The 22,568-nt window shown below is 40.5% G+C and overlaps 1 protein-coding gene across 1 annotated transcript in view; it reads right to left on the minus strand.

Annotated features, from left to right (window-relative positions):
- Positions 1-9,576, minus strand: part of ABI2 (abl interactor 2) — a 177,421-nt gene extending 167,845 nt beyond the window's left edge. Inside the window, exon 1 of the mRNA XM_042780247.1 lies at positions 9,460-9,576. Within this exon, the coding sequence (XP_042636181.1) occupies positions 9,460-9,576 (117 nt within the window). The remainder of the gene's footprint in view (positions 1-9,459) is intronic.
- Positions 9,577-22,568: the final 12,992 nt, after the last annotated feature.

Raw genomic sequence — 22,568 nt, forward strand, 5'->3', positions numbered from 1 at the left:
TGGAAAGCAGTATGGTGATTCCTTTAAAAGTTGGAATTAGAAATACCATTTCATCCAGCAATCCCATCACTAGGTACATATTGTAAAGAAGTGAAGGTCAGGGCAACAACAGAAACAAATGCACACGCATGTTCATCACAGCACTATGTAGAATAGCAAAAAGATGCCCATCAACAGAAGAATGGATAACCAAACTATGGTACATACACACAATGGAATACTATGCAACACTAAAGGATTATGTAGAATCTGCGTAACACTGCACAATATGGATAAACTTGGAGGAAATTATGCTGAGTGAAATAAGTAAATCACAGAAGAACAAACTGTATTAGTTCACTATTGTGAAAAGTCAAGGAAAGGTTTATACATGGAAGGGAACTTTCTTTGTTGGTTACCAGGAATGGGAGGGAACACTGCTAGACGGTAGACACAAGTATCAATTTGGGTGAAGAGAAGGGTAATGCAGCAAAATGAATGATCAACAGGGTGGCACTGAGGAAGAGAAAGACAGAGAGAGATACACAGAGGTACAGAAAATAAGGATGAACCCTTTTGCACGTAGTACTGCACTGTCAATGATGGCAAGCACTGATCGATCTATGGATAGATTGGTGGTCAAGCTGAGTGACCAGGTAGTCTAAGCAGGGGGGAGTGTGCCCATGACTATGAAAAAGGTTGGCAGACGATGTTTTCACATGTGTATTTGTAGGAGCTGTAAGAATGTCCAGGTATATAATAAAGCTGACAAGGGACAAGGTTGTAGTGGCTTCTTGGCCACAGCCAGCTACCCTAATGAAGCACATACATGGACCTGTGGGCTCAGGACCTTGGTTGCAGAGGACTTCAAGCTTAACTGGCATAATATACTATAGAAAAACATTGTTCTATATCCTATTTTGGTGAGTAGTAACTGGGGTCTTAAAACTTGCAAGTGGCCATCTAGATGCAATGATGGGTCTCTCCTTACCCAGAGCAAAGAAGAATGAAGAAAAGCAAAGACACATGGAAATAATCAGTCCGAGGAACTAGTAGACCATGTGATCCTCAGCCTATATGACCATGAGACAAGAAGAACTAGATGGTGCCCAGCTACCACTGTCAACCACTCAGAGGGGGATCGGTGCAGGAGACCCTGGATACAGTGGGAGAACAATGTGGAACAAAACTCAAAATCATAAAAAAACAAAAAGACCAGATTTGCTGGGAGTAGAAGTCTGGTGAGACCCCTAAGACTAGGTCCCTAGCTACCTTCAGGTCTGCAACTGAACTCACTCCTGTGGCTTCCAGCCAAACAACAGACAGGCATGTGGGGTGAACACTTACATCAGGCAGATATACTCTCTGGATCAATCAATCATGGGAGAACAGAAGGGCAGTGTTTGCACAGGAAGACAGCTCAGAGGGCAGGAGTGCATGGGAGGGAAGGACACAAGGAAGGGGTAACTATGGAGAGGAAGTAGGAAGTCAGCTGTTACACTGTGGAGAACGGCAGTGAATGTCATGAAACAAAATATGTGTAAACTGCTGTATGGAAAATAAATTTGCTCTGTAAACTTTCAACCAAATCACAATAATAACTTGTAAAAATAAAAAAAAATTCAACCATAACTTATCAAAAGTCTATAAATAATGTAAAATAATTTTCAGATTATGTCCATTCATCCACCCAAAAATTATGTGTATACACACTGCCATTGCATGCTATAAAATTATCTGTATTTTAAAATGAAAGAAACACTAAAGATACCTCCTGTTCAAAAATACCCACTATATATATTCTATAGGAGCTCTGGTGGCCTAGTGCTTAAGGCATTTGACTATTAACCACAAGGCTAGTGGTTCAAACCCACCAGCCACTCCTCAGAAGGAAGACTGGGCAATCTACTTCCATAGAGATACCGCCTTGGAAACACAAAGAGGGGTCGCTACAAGTCAGAACTGACTCGTCAGCACCGAGTTTGGTTTTGAGTTTTTATATATATATTTTACATAAGTGTATCAATGATTTATAAACTACTCTCTGGGAAAGGAAAGAAGGCCTGAGTTACCCAAACTTACCACATATTCATGGGGACAGTGGTGGTTCAGTAGTAAAATTCTCACCACTTTAGGTTCGATTCCTGCCAATGCATCTCATGCACAGCCACCACCATCTATTAGTGCAGGAGGCATGGATATTGCTCTATGATGCTGAACAAGTTTCAGTGGAGATTCTAAATTAAGATGGACTCGGAAGAAAGTCTCACAATCTTCCAAAAAACAGTCTGATCTGCACTAATTATCAGGATAGTGCAGGAACAGGCGGCGTTTCATTCCATTGTGCCTGGTGTCACCTTGAGCCTGGGGCTGACTCAACATCATCATCATCACCATCCTTGCACACAATCATACCAACATAACAAGACAAGATAAATAGAAAGTTTCTAAAATACTTGGGAAAAGAATATTTTCAATCACCTCATATACACAGGAAATCTGGACAGTGAAAAAGGAAGACCAAAGAAGAGTTGATACCATTGAATCGTGCTGTTGGCAAAGAATTCTGAAAATACTATGCCCTGCCAGAAGAACAAACAAATCTGTCCTGAAAGAAGTACAGCCAGAATGCTCCTTAGACACAGGAATGACCAGACTTCATCTCATGTACTTTGGTCATGTTGTCAGAAGGGACCAGTTTCTGGAGAAGGATATCATGCTTAGTAAAGTAAAGGGTCAGCGAAAAAGGGTAAGATCCTCAAAGAGATGGACTGACACAGTGGCTGCAATGATGGCCTCAAGCAGAGCAAAGACTGTAAGGATGGGTCAGGACTGGGCAGTGTTTCCTTCTATTGTACATAGGGTCGCTACGAATCGGAGCCAACTTGACAGCACCTAACAACAATAATTCAGCCCAGCGTCTGCCTATTCCTTTCCCTCTTCCTTGTGGAGGTTAACAAAACAAAACAAAACAAAAAAACAGAAAAATGAAAAGAAGAGTAAAAGTTAGTCCTCAAATTTTAATCTCAAATAACCTCCTCTTTCTCCATCTTCATTCTAGGTGCTCTGAAGATTCATTCCTCCATTTGTTATAACATACAGAACTCAACCCATAAACACAAACATCCTCCTTCCTTACTCTATGACATGTATAAGAAAGTTATGCCTAACACCATTAAAAGCTTCTTTTTAAAACAAAAGATAGAAAGCAATATAGACCATAAACTCATTTTTGTAAAAAAATATATACAGTTGTGTACAAGAGGATGAAGGGAGTCCCTGGGTTGTACAAATGGCTAAGCGCTGGGCTACTAAATGAAAGGCTGGCAGTTCAAACCCACCCAGGGTTTCAGAAGAAAGACAAAGCAACTGGTTCAGTTTTTTTGTTTTAAAAGTGGCAACATAAACAACCTGCTTCTGAAAAGCCACAGCCTTTTTCAACCCTATTTAATTAATTTCTGGACAGTTCCACTCTGCAACACACAGGGTTGTCATGAGTTAGAATCAACTGGATGGAAACTGGCTACAGGGATATAGGTTTAAAAGCACAAATACCCACCAACATCAAGTTGATTCTGACTCATGACAACCCCATAGCACAGAGCAGAACTGCCCCAGAGAGTTTCCAAGGCTGTAAACTGCCACATCTTTCTCCTGTGGAGCGGCTGGTGGGTTCAAACCACCAACCTTTTGGTTAGGAAGCAAGCACTTAACCACTGCACCAGCAGGGCTCCTGAAATATAAATACTAGATACATTTGAAAAGACTAGCTAATTTTTAATTTCTTAATACCTATTTGTATTTTCTAATAATTTTTCAACAATGACCATGTACTTGAATGATTCCATCAATTTTTTGAATTTATGTATCATTTTAATGATTTTTTATGAGACTCACTGATAAAAGCCTTTATTCTATGACCCCCTTATAAACTTTTCATGATAATTTTTAATGAATTCTGAGCATATCATTGTTGATAAAGGACAAAAAGGAAAGTTATTAATGATTTGTCTCCTATTACTCAAAATAAATATTTCAAATAAAATTTTAAAGTAAATTCTTAATTTCTGTTCTGAGCAAATTCATGTTATAGAATGACTTTACATTTAATCCAAACAATGGACAATGGGATTCTGACTATGTATCTATGTGAATCATCATCCACCACAAAAAGTAGTAATTTTCTTTTCCTAACAGTAAGAAAAATATAAATACAAACAAGTTGGCTTTTCACGTTTACTATAAAATTACACATACAACCTTCTTTCTTCTACCAAAACATTAAAAGGACCATATTATTATAAAATTCTTCTTTTCAAAAAAATGTAGATTACACATTAATCAAAATAACTTTTATTTAATTTCTGGACAGTTCCTAGTATATAACTGCAAAAAGGGCAAGGAGGCCACATATTCTGACCTCCTAGAACCCCACAAGAGGAAGGCAAAATCACCATCAATAGCCCAAGGCCTATTACTGCAAGGCCAGACATGCTGCCTCCCTCCAGCCCTTTCACCAACTGTTCCTCCCAAAGCACCACCACCTCTCCTGGGTTCCATGATTCACTGCAGTGGCCACACAGAACTCACAGATTATGACATTTATTAGGGAAGCACCAGGTTACACTTCAAGTTCAAGAAAAACGCTCAGTCTCTCTCCCAGCCCACTGTCTCTCAGCCAAGTCTCTCACAGTGTCTCCCCCAGCAGTGCATGTCCCTCGGTGTCTTACTCAGCAATGCGTCTCTCTTACGTCTCTTTCCCAGCAGCACTGTGTCTCTTTCAGTAGTGTGTGTCTCTTTCAGCAGTGTGTGTCTCTTTCAGCAGCATGTCTTCCTCAACCAGCAGTCAGAGACAGTTCTGCCTCTAGGAGGCCTTTTGAACTTGGCAGAGTGGTCAAACCAACCAATCATAACAGAATTCTAAGCACCTGAGAGTGAGCCTCCCATAACATTGCGTTGTGCCACGCCCAACAGAAATAACCCAGGTGGATGACATTTACAATCAGGAGCTCCTCAGTTGCTCGTTCCACCACTGAGTTTACAATGACTTATGGGTAGAAAAGCCATACTAAGTCATTTACTACACTGCAATTACCAAAAACCAAACTCACTGCCAATGAGTCAATTCGACTCATAGCGACCCCTCCTTGAGCTTCTGAGGCGATACCTCTATGAAAGTAGACTACCCAACCTTCTGAGGAGTGGCTGGTGGGTGTGAACCGCCAGCCTTCTGGTTAGCAGTCAGATAGATGCCTTGGGAACTATACCACCAGAGCTCCCGCAAGTAAATTAGACATTCTATATTTATAATAATAAAGAAAAGAAATATAAGTCTTACATGCAAAGAAAAGTTTTAATTACTCAATCCTTTTTACATGTAAGAAATAAAATCAACCTGGTTATAATTTATTTATATATATATATTTTGACTCACATTTTTTAGAGATTAAAGTAATGAATCAAAATAATCTAACTTTTTATTAAAGATTATTTGTTAATTTCTAATGTTAACTGCATTAGTAATCTTGAAAACTACTATTTACAACCCTGCTCCAACTGCAAATTTAGTGTATATTAATACAGGCAATACCTGATCGCTTCTAGAGACAATGATATCTCTGAAGCATACAACTGTTTTCAAAAGGAATCCTCAATCATTTTTCTTCCTTTGCTCACTTTTCACACAGAAGAACCCACATTCAGAATATTCTATCACAAATTTGCTAAGAAACAGACGTTACCATTTATTACAAAGGATCAATAGATTTCTCTTTATTCTGCTTCACAGGGACAAGTTACATTTCCACTAAATGAGTGCTGGGTGAGTTAACTTGAGCTACTCGGTAGGGCATGAAGCTACAATAAGGCTAAATCGACCATTTGATCTCTGATCCCACTGATTAACTTCTGCCTTTTGCAGGGTCACAGGCAACATCAAAATCCTTACTGTTCAGTTCTTTGGTCACAAGAAGAGACAGCCAAATGTACTGCTGGCTCAGCACAAATCCACCATCATGATGTTGTACTTATCACCTAAACTACAAAATTCCAAGCTGTCTTCCTTCAACAGATCATCGATAATACACTTACCAGATCCAAAAATCTAAGAAGTGTAAAATCTACTTCAAATGCTAAATTTTAGAAATAAGATACTTTTAAATTTAAATCCCTTTCTATCAAATCAATATTTATACAATGAGTTTAAAAATGTCACCACACTAATTTTTGTATCAAATATAAAAAGACAACAATCACTGATTCTTTTAACTTTTTGGCTTTATTAATCCATGTACTTTCACCTTTATGCAGCAATTGTAAGAAACACAAATGTGTTTATTACTGATTGGTGATAACTACATTCAATCACCTTTCCATCTTCAATTTCTCTTCTGACTACAATTCTTTCCCACAATTTTTTGCATGAGCCAAAGGAATTACCACTTCAATCCTTTAGGTTTTGCCATTCTTCTTCTTGTTGTTGTTATTTGCCATGGAGTTGGACTCGACTCATAGCGACCCCTCCTTGGGTTTCCGAGGCAGTATCACAACTGAAGTAGATTGCTCAACCTTCCTTCCGAGGAGTGGCTGGTGGGTTTGAACCACCAGCCTTCTGGTTAGCAGTCAAGTGCCTTAGCCACTATGTTACCAGAGCTCCCATCCTAGAGATGGTGAATTCCTGAGACTGGGATAACTTCCAAAGTTCTTCACACCTGCAGCCTATTAAAGAATATAAATCACCAAACTATGTTATTAATTGGCTCATAGATTGGCCTCTCCTAAAAATTAAAATGTAAACCTCAGTAGGCACTAGGTATAAAGTTCCTTGGTGGCACAAGTGCTTTGGGCTCAACAACTGACTTAAAGGTTGGAGGTTTGAACCCACCCAACGATGTCAAGGAAAAAGGGCCTGGTGATCTTCAGAAAAGACTACAGCCAAGAAAACCCTCTGGAGCTGTTCAACCCAGCAACACATGAAGTCACCATGAGGGATAACCAACTAGATGGCAGGGTTTTTTCTAGGCACTCAATGGACACAATGCCCAGCACAACATTCAAATACTTTTAGTAAAAAAGACAGAAACTGAACCTTTGAATCTCTCCTATCTGACTCAGAATCAGTAACCAAAAAGCAAACCCACTGCCACTGAGTCCATTCCAACTCACAGCGATCCTACACGATAGAGCAGAACAAGCCCGGAGGGTTTCCAAGGCTACAAATCTTCACAGATGCAGACTATCTAATCTTTTTCACAAGAGTGGTTGGTGGGTTCCAACCGCCTACCTTTCTGGTTAGCAGTCCAGTACTTTAACCACAGCGCCACCAGAGGTCCTTGGTAATAACAGTAACCACCCCAAAACCAAACTCACTGCCATGAAGTGGATTCTGACTCACGGCGACTCCCATTGGGTTTTCAAGGCTGTAAATCTTTATGGAAGCCTACAGCCTCATGTTTCTTCAGCAAAGCAGCTAACCACCACCATCCCCCCCCCCAAAAAAAAAACCAACCTCACTGCTGTCCAGTCGTTTTCCAACTCAAAGCTACTCTCCTTGGGTTTCCAAGGAGGTATCACTATGGAAGTAGATGGCCCAATATGTCTTCCGAGGAGCAGCTGGTAGGTTTGAACTGCCAAGCTTGTGGTTAGCAGTCAAGCGTCTTAGGTACTACATTACCAGAGCTCCTACAACAGAGCAGCTGGTGGGTTCCAAGCACCCTTTTGGTTAGCAGCTAAATGTCTTAACCACTATGCCACCAGAGTTCCTTTACTATCAGTAAAAACCAAAAACAAACCAAATCCACTGCCATTTTGACTCATAGCGACCCCCACTGGGTTTCCAAGAGGGTAAATCTTTACTGAAGTAGCTTGCTCAGACTTGCTTCCAAAAAGTGGCTGGGGGGTTTGAACAATCAACCTTCTGGTTAGCAGCCAGATGCCTTAGGCACTGTGCTACCAGAGCTCTTTTAACATCAGTAAAGTATCCCACAAACACAGCATTTGTATTTTTGTATTAATCTTTGACCCCCAAACCCATCCTTCCTTTTCCTACTAGCCATATTTTCAACTGTCTCATTGGAGTGAAAAGGTTTCGATTATGTCTGCCTCCTTCTCCAATAGACATATTCCCTACAGTATAATACAAAGTTCAGTATATGTCTGATCAAGTAAAATCTCACACTACCGTGTCCTTCCTACAAAATTTATAAACTTACACATTATAACAGCTGTTTTTTGTTTTGTTTTTAATTTACACTAAGACTTAAGAATTCGTCCCAAAATAGCTGATATTAACAAGGATACTTGGGAGAAATGGAGGTGGGAGTAAGGAAAAAAAAAAAAAAAAAAGGAAAAAAAAAAAAAAAGATCAGAATGAAGAAACAATTTAGCACATAGTTTCCATTTCCACCTTTGTGCCAAGAGAATTTAAATGGAAAAGAAAAAAAAAAAAATGGAGACAGAATTTATAGCTTAGGATAAACCATAAAGAAAACAAAAGATGCTAAATTTGCAAATTGTGCGTTTTATCTTTATTTTTTAATAATGTTTAAATGATTTTTTTTTTTTCTTAAATCCATAATCTTTCGCTTTATCCTGGAGCAGCTGGATCTCAATTCATCCAGGATCCACTGTTCCTCCATACATACATACATAACATACATACATAACATACATACATACATACACACACACACACACACAGAGCGGTACCACTATGAGTCCCTGCGCCAAACCAATCATCACGGGAAAATTAAACCATGAGGTTCATCTTCCTAATTCCCTGAAGAACAGTCACAACCCTTATTCTGTCAAGAAAATTACCACTCTAACGGGATTTGGAGAGGGGGTGAAAGAAGACAGCTCATTATCACGCAGCTTCCCATTCTCCATAGGGAGAAAAATGGCAACAACTTCGAACAAGAGACAACTGCTCTTCTAACGTATCTCAGTTAGACCTAGGGGGTAAAAAAAAAATGGTCTGCTGAGACATTCACAGAAACAGAAAACCAAAGTACTTTACATAGCAGCAGAACAGCCCCTTCATACCCCTCCAGAGCGTGGGGGCTGAGGGTGAGCTACCATTCCCCTCCACACCACCCCACACCGGGAGGGGAATTTTGACAAATAGAAAACGCCACTCTCCACCTCCCTCGCCAGTCGGTACACTGACCCGCATCGAGTGCGGGGGCGGGCGAGGACAGGAGAAGAGAGGAGGCGGGGACACGACACAAGGACCGCACCGAAGACTGATTCACGGTTTTTAAAAACGTTTTAAAGCTACAAAATCCTCCTGTCCGAGGATTTCCACCCACTCTCCATCCTAGCCCTCACCCTGCATCCTCAATCGGAAACTCAACCTGTTCCGGTCGCCCCCGGGGGCATCGCTTCCCACTCCCTCAGGAACGCGGCCCCCGACCCGGGGGTCCTCTGCACGGCCCTCACTGCCCCAGGCCCCAAGCGCACAGGCCCAGGAATGCATCGCACCTGGATGTAGTTGTTCTCGCAGTAATCGGCCACCCGTTCCAGATTCGTGTAACTGTCGAAGAGGGCCCGGCGGCCCCCCGGGATTTCCTCCTCCAGCAGCATCTGCAGCTCCGCCATCTTCACATCCTCCTCTTCCACCTCATATAGACCGCAGAGGTAACTGAGGCAGCAGTGCCAGGGAAACCCAAGACTGGGAGAGGAGGAGCCGCAGCGGCGGCCTCGGCAACCGGGAGGAGCGAGAAACACCCCCGCGCGCTACAGGGGAAGGGGCGACGAGGACGGGGGCGGGGCGCGAGCCGACGGACCGCGAGAACGGTCACCGCGGCGACTGCCTGCCGGACACGCGCACGCGCGCTCCCCTCCCTCCGCCCCCGGGAGCCCGAGAAAGATTCCCACTCTCAGCCGCCCCTCCCGCCCTACCCCCACTTCCGGCGTCTCCTAGCGACGGCGGGGTGGGGGCCGGGAGGCGAACTAGAGCCTGGCGCGTGGTTAACCCTTCGGCCCCCCGCAGGTTGCACAGCACTGGTAGTCTGCTCCGCGGCCTTTGTTAGCCGGGCAAGGAGGCGCTGTCCCCCTCTTCTGTAGTCCCGCAGTCGTCTTCTGCGACTTTCGGCGTTATTCTCACTCTGGGTCCGAATCCCTGTGAAGGTCGTCGGCCTGAGGAGCCTCTCAAGGCCTTTCTCTGCTCCTGATGGGAGTTCGAGGAGTCCATCTGTGAAAGATCCCACCTCATCCAAGGCTGAGATAAAGCTCACAAAACTTCCTTGCAGCTTTAAGTGCTGCCTCAGTTTTCATTTTTCTCTTCATCTTTGAGTTCATCCGTTTTGATGCAGATAAGTAAATTCCAGTTTCTTAATCCCAAATTACCTGCACTCCAGTTTTACTGCATGTATTTGTCCCTCAGGCTGTTCTTTCTCGTTTAACCGTCCTCTGGATCTCAGCTTTTTATGTTTGCCCTCTTCTATGTTTCTTTCCCTTGCTGACAACCAGTTCTGTCATTTCTCTTGTTTTGTCAACTTCACTGGCTTTTTCTTCGTGGATGCCGTGTTTCAAATTCTGAAAACGGTTTTGCTGGTACTACTTCTCTTCCTCACAGGGCTGTTTCATGGATAAAATAAAAGGTTATGTTAAAGCACCTTGAAAAGTGAAATGCTAGAGAAATTGAAAGTAAGTAGTTTTGATTTTGCAGTTATTATATTATTCTCCAGATATTCAATTTGTGTGTATCTTTTTTCCCAAAACTAAGTACCCATGACATTTTCATTCTTCAATAAGTAAAATTCAAGACCAGTATTGAGCTAAGTCCATGACTTTTATTTGTACTGTAGAAAGTCATTGCTTGACTTCGGTTGTACCATGTAAGACATTTGTCGTTTAGAACAGGATCCCTTATTTAAACTCTTGTTCTTTTGATCTGTTGGCCCTCCCACAGTTATTTTTTATATGTGCTTTTTCAGATGATGAGGAAACTATATTATACATTCTTTAAAAAAAAAAAAAAATATATATATATATATATATCTTAATACCCTATCATTACAAAAATTGTGGGGAAATTCCTGTTATTTACTGGTTTTATGGTATGTACATTAACACTGAATGAGTTTTCAATGTAGAACCCAAACTAGAGTATATTGAAAATGTTTGTCTATTCCAACTAGTTTTATACTTAAGCACTTTATTCCCACTTAGCATCCTTTCAAAGAATATCTTCTGTATTGTTGTTGTTGGGAGCTCTGGTAGCATAGTGGCTAAGACACTTGACTGCTAACCAGAGGGCTGGTGGTTCAAACCCACCAGCCACTCCTCGGAAGGAAGATGGGGCAATCTACTTCCGTATTGATACTGCTTCGGAAACCCAAGGAGGGGTGCTATGAGTCGGGTTCAACTCGACGGCACATAAAAACAACATTGTTGTTATGTGCCGTCAAGTCGGCCCCCACTCAGAGCGACCCCTCCTTGGGTTTCCGAGGCAATATCACTACAGAAGTAGGATTGCCCAATTAGTGGTTCCTAAACTTAACTGTGGGAGCTCTGGTAGCGTAGTGCCTAAGGCACTTGAGTGCTAACCAGAAGGCTGGCGATTCAAACCCACCAGCCACTTCTCCGAAGGAAGATAACGCCTCGGAAACCCAAGGAGGGGTCGCTATGAGTCGGGTCTGACTCAATGGCACATAACAAAAACCACAAGCTTTACTGTGAGGAGCTTGTTAAAAATGAAAGCTGCAGAGTCACACTGTGGTGATTGATGAGACTGAGAGTAGTGATGAAATGGGGTAGTTACTGCAACGGCATATAAACATGTTTCAGGTAGCAAAACGCGAATCATCAAGTGAATAAAACAAACAAACATTAGATCAAGCAAACTTTTCTTTCAGACTAAACTTAGGTGGATTAAAACTTTGCTGTTGAACTAAGCCCAGCAGGTGAGTTAAGTGGTAGGCCAACTCTTGACTCTTCCCCCACTACTTATTCCCACTTAGCATCCTTTCAAATAACCAAAAAAAAAAAAAAAAAAGACTGTCAAGTCAAATCCAATGTATAGCCAGCCACCCTATAGGACAGAGTAGAACTGCCCCATAGGGTTTCTAAGGCTGTAAATAATTATGGAAACTGATGGCCACATCTTTCTCCTGCGGAACAGATGGCAGGTTTGAACTGCCAATCTGGTTAGCCTTGGAGCCCTTAACCTCTGTGCCAACAGAATTCCCTCAGGGATGATTCATCAGCCCCGGAATAACTGGGAGGGCAAGGAAGCCAACTCTAATACTCTTTCTAATTTGTGATAAATAATTTCTTTGGACATTTATTTTCTTAGCTGGGGGAGAAAAAAAAGGTTAAACTCCAGTTGCTAGTTCTCAAACTGGAACAGGCATCAGATCACCTGGAGGGCTTGTGGAAACACAAATTGCTGGGCTCCACCCCCAAAATATTTGATCAGTTGGTGTGGTCCAGTGTATATTTCTAACAAGTGTACTGGGAGTCTCTGAGTGGTGCAAATGGGTAACATGCTCAGCTGCTAACCAAAGGGTTGGAAGTTCAAATACAACCTCAGAAGGCAGGTCTGTCAATCTACTCAGAAAAATCAGTCATTGAAAACCCTATGCAGCACAGTTCTACTTTAACATACATGTGGTCACCATGATTTGGAATTAGCTCAACAGCAGCTGGGAACTGGGTCCCAAGTGATGCCAGTGAATCCATATGATGCCAGTGAGACTGCCCTTTTCCTTCTGAAGGTATGTGATTCTAGTTGCTAGCAGCTGGGAATCTCCACCAAGAAAGGAACTAGAAACTCCAACATTATTTGGTTAGCAGCTGAGCTTGTTAACCATTGGCACCACCCAGGGACTCATCTTTTTTCACTCAACTGGTTAAGTATTTTTCACTAATAACAAAGCTGTCTTCTGTTTAACAACAAGGAGCTTTTCATTTTAGGCTCAATACAGGTCAAACAAAAGTCCAATTTCAGTATAACCATAATATATGGAATGACATCCCCTGATCTTGGAAAGCTCAGAATGTTCACGTAGTCATTCCTCAAGTAAATACAGCGCATATGTATTATACAGAAAGGACCAGGAAAGCAATGCTAAAGGCATACTCTAGAGGCAATCCAAGTAGGAGATGATGATGATTTTCACAGAAGAGAAAGTTTGAAATATTGAAGTTGTTGTTATGTGCCATCGAGTCAGACCCGATTCATAGGACCCCTCCCTTGGGTTTCTGAGGCGGTATCATTATGGAATTAGATTGCCCAGCCTTCCTTCTGAGGAGGGCTGGTGGGTTTGAACCGCCACCCTTCTGGTTAGCATTGAAGTTAAATGTTAATATTTTTTCATTGTTGTTAGGTGCCGTTAAGTCGCTTCCGACTCATAGTGATCTTAATGAAACGCTGCCCGGTCCTCTGCCAGCCTCATGATCCTTGCTATACCTGAGCCCATCATTGCAGCCACTGTGTCAATCCATCTTGTTGAGGGCCTTCCCCTTTTGCACTGACCCTCCACTTTATCAAGCATGGTATCCTTCTCCCGGGAATGGTCCCTTCTGACAACATGACCAAAGTAGGTGAGACAAAGTCTGGCCATTCTCACTTGCAAGGAGCATTCTGGCTGCACTTCTTCCAGGAAAGATATGTTCTTTTGGAAGTCCATGGTACTTTCAGTATTCTTCACCAACACCACAACTCAAAAGCATCAACTCTTCTTTGGTCTTCCTTATTCATTGTCCAGCTCTCACACGCATGTGAGGCATTTGAAAATACCATGGCTTGGGTTAGACGTACCTTAGTCTTCAAGGAGACATTTTTGCCCTTCAGCACTTGAAAGAGATCTTTTTGTAGCATATTTGCCCAATGCAATACATCTTCTGATGTCTTGACTGTTGCTTCCATTGGCGCTGATTGTAGAACCAAGTAATATGAAGTCTTTGACAACTTCAATCTTTCCTCCATTTATTGTGATGCTGCTTATTGGTCCAGTTGTAAGGATTTTTGTTTTCTTTTTATTGAGGTGTAATCCATACTGCAGACAATAGTTATCAATCTTCATCAGTAAGTGCTTCAAGTCATCCTCACTTTCAGCAAGCAAAGTTGTGTCGTCTTCATCTCAGGTGGTTGATAAGCCTTCCTCCAGTCCTGATGCCACATTCTTCTTCATATAATTCAGCTTCTCAGATTATTTGCTCAGCATACAGATTGCCTAAGTATGGTGAAAGGATACAACCCTGACACATTCCCTTCCTTATTTTAAACTATGCAGTGTCCCTTTTTCTGTTCAAATGACAGCTTCCTGGTCTATGTACAGGTTCCTCATGAGCACAATTAAGTGTTCTGGAATTCCCATTCTTCTCAATGTTATCCATAATGTATTATGATCAAATCGTTTTGCATAGTCAATAAAACACAAGTAAACATCTTTCTGATATTCTTTGCTTTCAGCCAAGATCCATCTGACATCAGCAATGATATCTCTTGTGCCACATCCTCTTCTGAATCCAGCTTGCATTTCTGGAGAAAATAAAGGTATGTTAAAGCACCTTGATGATTGAATGTGGAAATTAAAGGGATATTTCACTGCTAGTAGACAGGTTTTTGGCTTGGGCAACTGAGTAGTTAGTAGTGCTATTTATATATAAATAATATTCTACCAAAAAAAAAGAAAACCTCACTGCTGTTGAATTGACTTAATTCATTGCGACCCCTCCTTGGGTTTCTGAGGTGGAATCTCTACAGAAGTACATTGCCCAGTCTTCCTGGTGAGGAGTAGATGGTGGGTTTCAACTGCCAGCCTTCTGGTTAGCAGTCAGTATTCTACACACCTGCAAAAACTCTCTCCAGTTTACTTTCATTCTCTCCATTTTGATCACTGTCATCAACAACACTGGCATAAAGGACATTGTATTAGCTTCTGTGTTGCTATTGTATTACTCTTGCTAAGTTATTTAATTAATGAATAAAATCTTAAATTATATATCATTTTGGCCCTTTCAATAAGGACTTTAACAGCTGTGGAGGGAGAGGGAAAATAACAAGGAACTAAATTCAATTCCTCCTATATGCCAGGATTAATTCAGCATTTTACATAAATTAATCCTCAAAATAAAGTACTAAAAACTACTTCATTACTATCCCCATTTTACAGACCCCCAAACTGAAGATTGCAAGGAGTCCTGGTGGCACAGTGTTAACGCACTTGGCTGAGAACTGAAAGGTCAGCAGTTCCACAGAAGAAAGATGTGACAATCCACTTCCATAGAGATTAAACCAAATCAAATCTTTGCTGGTGAGTCGATTGCAACTTACAGTGACTTTTTAGGACAGGGTAGAACTGCCCTATAGTGTTTCTAAAGCTGTAATCTTTACTGAAGTAGACTGTCACATCTTTCTCCAATTGAGCCGCTGGTGGAGTCTAACAACCTTCTGGTTAGCAGCCAGGCACTTCACTACTACACCACCAGAGCTGATGTACAGCCTTGAAAATCCTATGGGGAAGTTCTGCTCTACTCCTAAATGGTTGCTTTAGGGTCGCTTTGAGTCAGAACGGACTGGACAGCACACCCAAGAAGTTAGAAACTTACCATATGTACTTGAAAATCATAGTTAGCAATTCTACACTGGTTCAATTTTTAAAACGTTTTTCATTGTAACATGATAAATCACATGACTCTTTAACTGTGTAACCACAGTGCCTGGTACATAGATGATTGTCTTAGTTTTCTTGTGCTGCTATAACAGAAATATCACCAGTGGATGGCTTTAACAAACAAATTTATTCTTTTATAGTTTAGGAGGCTAGAAGTCTGAATTCTTACTGCTGGCTCCAGGGGAAGACTAGGCTAGAAGTCCAAGTTCAAAGTAGGGGCTCCAGGGGCTGGGTGGAAGTCCTTCAACTTTGTGCTTCAGCTCTGCTTTCCAGGCCCGCTGGAGCAAGCTGAAGGCATCTGCTGACTCACACAGCTGCAGGGGCTGATGAACTCAAGACTGGCAGTAGGGTAGCAGATTGTTGACTCAAAGGCTGCAAAGGCAAGTCTCAAAACCCTCAAATAGCATGGCAGACCACTGGTTCAAGTCCATGAACTGGAGATGATGACTGGTCAAATGCAGGCTCCTTTCCATATATACTGGAAGCAGACCACACCCCTGAAAAAGGCACCTCCCCTTCAACTGATTAATAGCCTATAGCAGATTCCACCATGGAGGTGATTATACCATGTCCAATCCCATCATGGAGAATAACTACATCCAGCTGCCAAGCCACTCAAAATCATGGCCAAGCCAAGTTGACAACCTTAACTACCACAATGCTAACAATGCTTACTGAACATTCATATGACATAACATTTTGTGTTTGAAAAAAAGGTTAATTGCTCTTTGATGAGGCATACTTAAGATACTTGAAGCCATTCATTGAAAGTATGGGTTTTTTTTTCATTTCAAGGCTAAACACAAATCATTTCTTCCACTGCTCCTCTTCATATATTTCATAGAATTATGTTCAAATTGGAGGGTATCTTACAGATTATATCAGTCCTACCCCAAAATTTTACTAACGAGGAAATGAAACACAGAAATGTTAGGTGATTGCCTAAGGACACATGGCTAGTAAATGGGGAAACGATGTCAAACCTGGGAGAAAGGTACAAAGTTTTAGATACAAATTTTATTTTTGAGCTCTTTCATGACATTTCAGTGTAATAGATACACACATGCACATCACTGAAATTTAACAGAATTTCTTTTTATGCAATTAAGTTCTGTATTACACAGTACTCAGAAGAAATGCATGCAGTTTTTCATTCAAACAACTGCATGGTTAACTGAGTTCCCATTCTAACCCCAAATAAGAAAAATCATTATCAGTGAAATTTTCATAGTATTCGTGAACATTTCTGGGTCCATAGGTTTGCCCTTGGGTATTAACCAAAAGGTTAGTGGTTCAGATCCATCCAGCAGGACTGCAGAAGAAATGCCTGGCAACCACTTAGTAAGATGACAGCCACTGAAAACCCAACAGAGTCCAGTTCTGCTCTGACACACGTGGGGTGGCCACAAAGAGGAATTAACTTGACAGTAGTGGATTTTTTGGTTATACACATTTCTGGCTCTTAATCCGATTTAAGGAGCTCTGGTGGCATAGTGCCTAAGGCATGTGACTGCTAACCAAAAGACTGGTGGCTTAAACCCACCAGCCACTCCTCAGAAGGCAGGTTGGGCAATCTACTTCCATAGTGATACCAGCCTTGGAAACCAAAGGAGGGGTCACTTAGAGTCAGATCTGACTCCATGGCAGTCGTTTTTGTTGTTTGGTTTTGGAATCAGATTTAACAATACCAGTAAGACATTTTAATACCAAATATATATAGTTTGAACATAATATAATCTTTGAAACAGAAGTTTCTCAATGAGATGAAAAGGAAAAATGGCTATTAGGCAAGATTTATCATTGGAAATTTTGATTTCAATTTTAGTGATAAAAATCTTTAGTCTCAACTTTAGTGATATTTAATGGTTAAAAATGTACCTAATTACTGAAAAAGGCTTACTGTGCAATACAGCATTCCATGCTTTTATAGCTATGTGAATACAAATTTTAAGAAATAGGTTAAAAATTACTGGAAAGAATGTTTTTCCTTTCAAATTATTTGTTAACAAAAAAAGTGTCATTTTCAGGAAGTCAGTAGCAATAGATATATTTTCTAATACTTGAAATATTTTCTATAAAATATAGAAAGCCGTATTTAGAAGTAGATATGGCAAAAATTAAGTTCATCAAGGTAAGATTGGTCATTTTATGAGTGATCATCACTAGGTATCATATGTGTTGCATTTGTCATTCATTTCTGTTGAAAGAGAATGAAGACGAGGTTAACAGGAAGCAACTGATGCACAATTTTCTTTAATTGTTAAAGTAATTTTATGTAGCCTTTTGGAAAAAAGGAGCAAAATAGAATAACCTTGATATTTAAAATGGCACGGAACACGGGATTTAACTACATTTAAAATACATAGTAGAATTTCTTCATTCTTCCTCCACAGGAATTAACAATATATCTCTCACAGATTTCTGTTCACTACTTCTATTATCCAAGTTTCTACCCATATGAATAAGTGAATGACTCATATCACTGGAATATTTCATAGGGTTCTGTGATATTTCAGGGAGAAATCTCATTTTGCCTTCCAGCAGAAAAATCTTTGATAGTTACGATTAAGATACAAGAAAGTACCAGTGACTGTCCCCTTATTTCACTTCTTAGTAAAAACTCATTATTTCCAGAATTGGGAATGAAAATTCCTTCATCCTAGACTTTGGGCCTCCAAAATCCATCTGTTCTCATTAGCCCTGACCTGCAAATAAAGCTTCAGAGGCAAGGGTATCTGAAGTGGAGTGAAAGGAAGTGGAGAGGTATGAAAATGGTATCTCTAGCATTGTTGGATTGGATTCCAGGCCAAAAGGAACATCTGAAGTGGCTCTGTGCACAAGCATTCCTATTGTAGAGAAATCGCTAGTGGTTCTAAGTGGTCCTATGATGTGAAATATGGTTTAGATTTAAAAGGTAGACTGGACCAGTTGTAGGACTAATCAAGTGATTTTTGTCCAGAATTTTCCAAACTTCTTAGGGCTCTCCTATAAATTCCCTAAATAAGAAAAAATAAAAACTCAGATTCATGGTTCTAGTTCAATATAAAATTTCATCTTGGATTTTAAGTCAGATGCATACCTAATCGTGAGCATAAGATGACATCTACTCTGGTGGGATCACCTTTCTACAGAACTGCCCTATGGCACGATTTACATTTTCCAAAATGACATAATTTCCACAGGGTACCATTGGAATAGAAATGTACTTCAGTGCCCAATTCTTGTGACTAGACCCTGGATTGGAAAAAATGAAAACCTCAGAGAGATAGACACAAGTTACAGGCTTATTAAGAAAAGTTGTCATGGCAACTTTACTTGAAGATATGTATTTTTAAATCTAAGTAAATTTAGCATTCAAAACACATTTGCATCTCCCTCAAAGGTTCTGTATCAAGGATATTTTTTTTCCCAATTCCTTCTGACTCTATACCTCCTTGAAAACTTTTAAAAAATCATGTAATAGCAGCATAGACTCAAGTACATATTACCAGAAAGCTTTATATGAGAAAAATCCAACTATGTTATTCTTCTACTCCCAGCAGGCCTAGATTTTAGATTTCTCTCTTTAAACTTTTAAATTGTGAGCAGAGCCTGCTGTATAATTTCTACAAGGTCCTTTTAAACTCAGAAAATCAATTATCTGTTAGCTGAGGACCTTGCAACATGAGCAACAAATCATGAAAGTTAATCACACCTAGTGCTACAGTATAATTAAACAATGCATACAAAGATTGCTCTTTAACTTATCAGCCCTATTCTTAGCTTTGTTTCTTCTCACTTTGCAAGTTCTTCCTAATCAGCATCAATGTTGATAAGATACCTAGTATAATTTTCTTGCTCATACACTGAAAAAAAAAGCAAAAATAATGGTTTTGACTCCAAACAGTTCCTTGTGCTTCTTTCCCTACTACAGCCTGAAACTGAAGCCTCCTGTGTTCTTTGTAGTCACATACAAGTTCTTCTTCAGTTCCTTTCACCCAATAGCCTAAAGGGTCCTTGAGGTGCTTCCACACCCAGGATCTAGAGAAATCTGAATGCTAGAAGGTGCAAGGTGATAAAGCTTTTGAGCATGAAACTGTAAAACAAAGCACAAGAGAGAGAACATAATAATAATGTGACATCCATTTTGTTCACTGCCACATGGGGTTATCATGAGTAGGAATAGACTTGGCGGCAATGGGTCTGGTTTGGGTTATATCCCCAGTGCCTAACTTAAGACCTAGCACATATTAAATGCTCAAGAAACTTGCCCGACTAAATGGGTCTCATTTCTTTGAGTAGGAATGGAAAAGCTAGAGCAAGGGAGGAGAAAGTAAAGTTAAGAGTGTGCTGTACTCTCAGAGGGAAGAGGTAACTACAGGGGGAAATGGGAAGAGAGCTGTTACATTGTGGGGAACCGCAGTCAACGTCATGAAACAAACTGTATAGGAACTGCTGTATGGAAAATGAATTTGCTCTGTAAATTTTCACCCCAGCCACAATAAAATTTTAAAAAATAATATATGGCGTGCTGTATTCTAACCGAAGAGGTAGTGAGACTATGGAATTCAGGTGGTTTGTTTCTATGACTACAGTCATTCCTAGTCTAGAACACCTCTTTACTGTGCATAGTTTAAGAAACTAGCTAAGATAATGTGCCTAGAGACTCCTGTTTGACTCTAGATTACACTGGGCAAAATGAGTTCTTTGGAACACTACTATGAAATATAGGTTTCACAAGATAATTGGTGTTATTGGGAGAAAAAAACTAAGAAAGTACCTTCATGAAATACCTTTTGGGGCATTCAGATTCAAACCAAGCTAAAGTAGACTTTTTTTTTTTTTAACAACACTTCTCAGCACTTCCACTGTTGTTGCTTTGTGCCATCAAGTCATCAAGTCGGCCCCGACTCATAGTGACACCTCCTTGGGTTTCCAAGGCAGTTATCACTATGGAAGTAGATTGCCCAACTTTTCTTCCGAGGAGTGGCTGGTGGGTTTGAACCGCCAGCCTTCCGGTTAGCAGTCAAGTGCCTTAGGCACTATGCTAAATATTTGAAAAAGAATATAGTGTGACTAATCTGAGAATGGAGCTCTGGTGGCACAGTGCCTAGGGCTTTTGATTGCTAACCGAAGGCTGGCGGTTCAAACCCATCAGCCACTCTGTGGAAGAAAGACTGGGCAATCTACTTCTGTAAAGATTTATTGCCTCAGAAACCCAAAGGGGGTGGTATGAGTTGGAATTTTTTTTAAAAAAATCTGAGAATGAATATAATTACCCACTGCCATTGTATCAATTCTGACTCATAGTGACCCTACAGAGCTGAGTAGAACTGCCCATTGAGGTTTACAAGGCCGTAAATCTTTATGGTAGCCGACTACCCCATCTTTCTGCTGCAGAGTGGCTGGTGGGTTCGAACTGCTGACCTTTTGATTAGCAGCTGAATGCCTTAACAACTGCACCACCGTTTTTCAGAGTACTTCACAGGATAGTGTTCCATGGTACACACTTTCGGGATGCTTATGTTAACCTCGTAAAAAAAAAAAACGCAGATCCTTAAACATTTCCTGGTTCAGTGATATGTTACTGTTGTTGTTAGTTGCCATTGAGTTATCATTCCAATTCATAGCAACTCCAGGTGTGCAGAGTGGAACTGCCTCATTGGGTTTTCAAGACTGATCTTTTGGAAGCAGATCACCAAGCACCTCTGGATGGGTTCAAACCACTAACCTTTCAGCCGGTAGTCAAGCACTTAACCATTTGCACAACCCAGGGATTCCTATAGTCTATTATAAAGCTATATTCATACCTAATATAGGAATCTCTGAAATAGCATCTTAAATACTTCCTGTAACAGGGTACTCGGCTAATCACAGATGTCATTAGCATTGGATGTTGTTTGGTATTTAGAAATCTTTTAACTATTAAATAACTTCAGTAATTTTTTTTTTATTCTACGTGTACAGAAAACCCCATAAAGATTTAATTAATTCAAAAATATTGTCTTTATTGGGATGGGTTAAACTTTACTGCTTTATCTGTGATAGTTAACAATGATGAGGTAACAAAGTTTTATTCTCTACCATCATGTTAAAATTCAAATAAGAATTCATAAGAAGTTTAAAATAAAAGTGTTTAGAAATTACCAAAGAGGATATGTGACTGTTTGCTCATGGTATTTTACCACATGCTGGAATAAGATTCCACAACTCATCTGTGTGTTCATTGTACTGTGGTGGCTTGTATGTTGCAGTGATGCTGGAAGCTATGTCACGAGTATTTAAAATACCAGCAAGGTCACCAGGGTGGGCAGGTTTCAGCAGAGCTTCCAGGCTAAGGCAGACCAGGAAGAAGGAAGAGGCAGTCTATTTCTTGAAAAAGAAAATTAGCCTCTGAAAACCTTATAAATAGTAGTGAAGCATAGTCTGATGTAGGGCCAGAAGATGAACAAGTCAGGTTAGAAGACACGCAAAATACGACTGGGGAAAGCTGCCCCCTCAAAGTAGAGGTGACCTTAATAACATAGTTGGAGTAAAGCTTTTGGGACCTTCATTTGTTGATAATGGCATAACTCAAAATGAAAAGAAACAGTGGAAGACATCCATTAATAATTGGAATGTAGAATGTACAAAGTATGAATCTAGTAAAACTAGAAGTTTTCAAAAATAAACACATAATGATCTACATCCTAGGCATAATGAGCTGAAATGGACTGGTACTGGCATTTTGTTTTGTGTTTTCCTTTTTTTTTAAAATTGTAATTTGTGTAAAAGTTTACAGAGCAAATTCATTTTCCCTTCAAGAGTTCATACACATTATGTTTCATGACAATGACTACAGTCCACATAATGTAACAGCTCTCTTCCCACTTCCTCCCAATAGTTACCTTTTCCTTGTGTTGCTTCCTAAGCACTCCTGCCTTCTTAGCTGCAGCCTTGCACAAATGCTGCACTTCTGATCACCCATAGTTGATTGAGTGTACCTAC

Source organism: Orycteropus afer, unplaced genomic scaffold (assembly GCF_000298275.1).
Source record: "Orycteropus afer afer isolate SDZICR_OR568_19922 unplaced genomic scaffold, OryAfe1.0 scaffold00002, whole genome shotgun sequence".
In the NCBI taxonomy this organism is placed as follows: Eukaryota; Metazoa; Chordata; class Mammalia; order Tubulidentata; family Orycteropodidae; genus Orycteropus; species Orycteropus afer.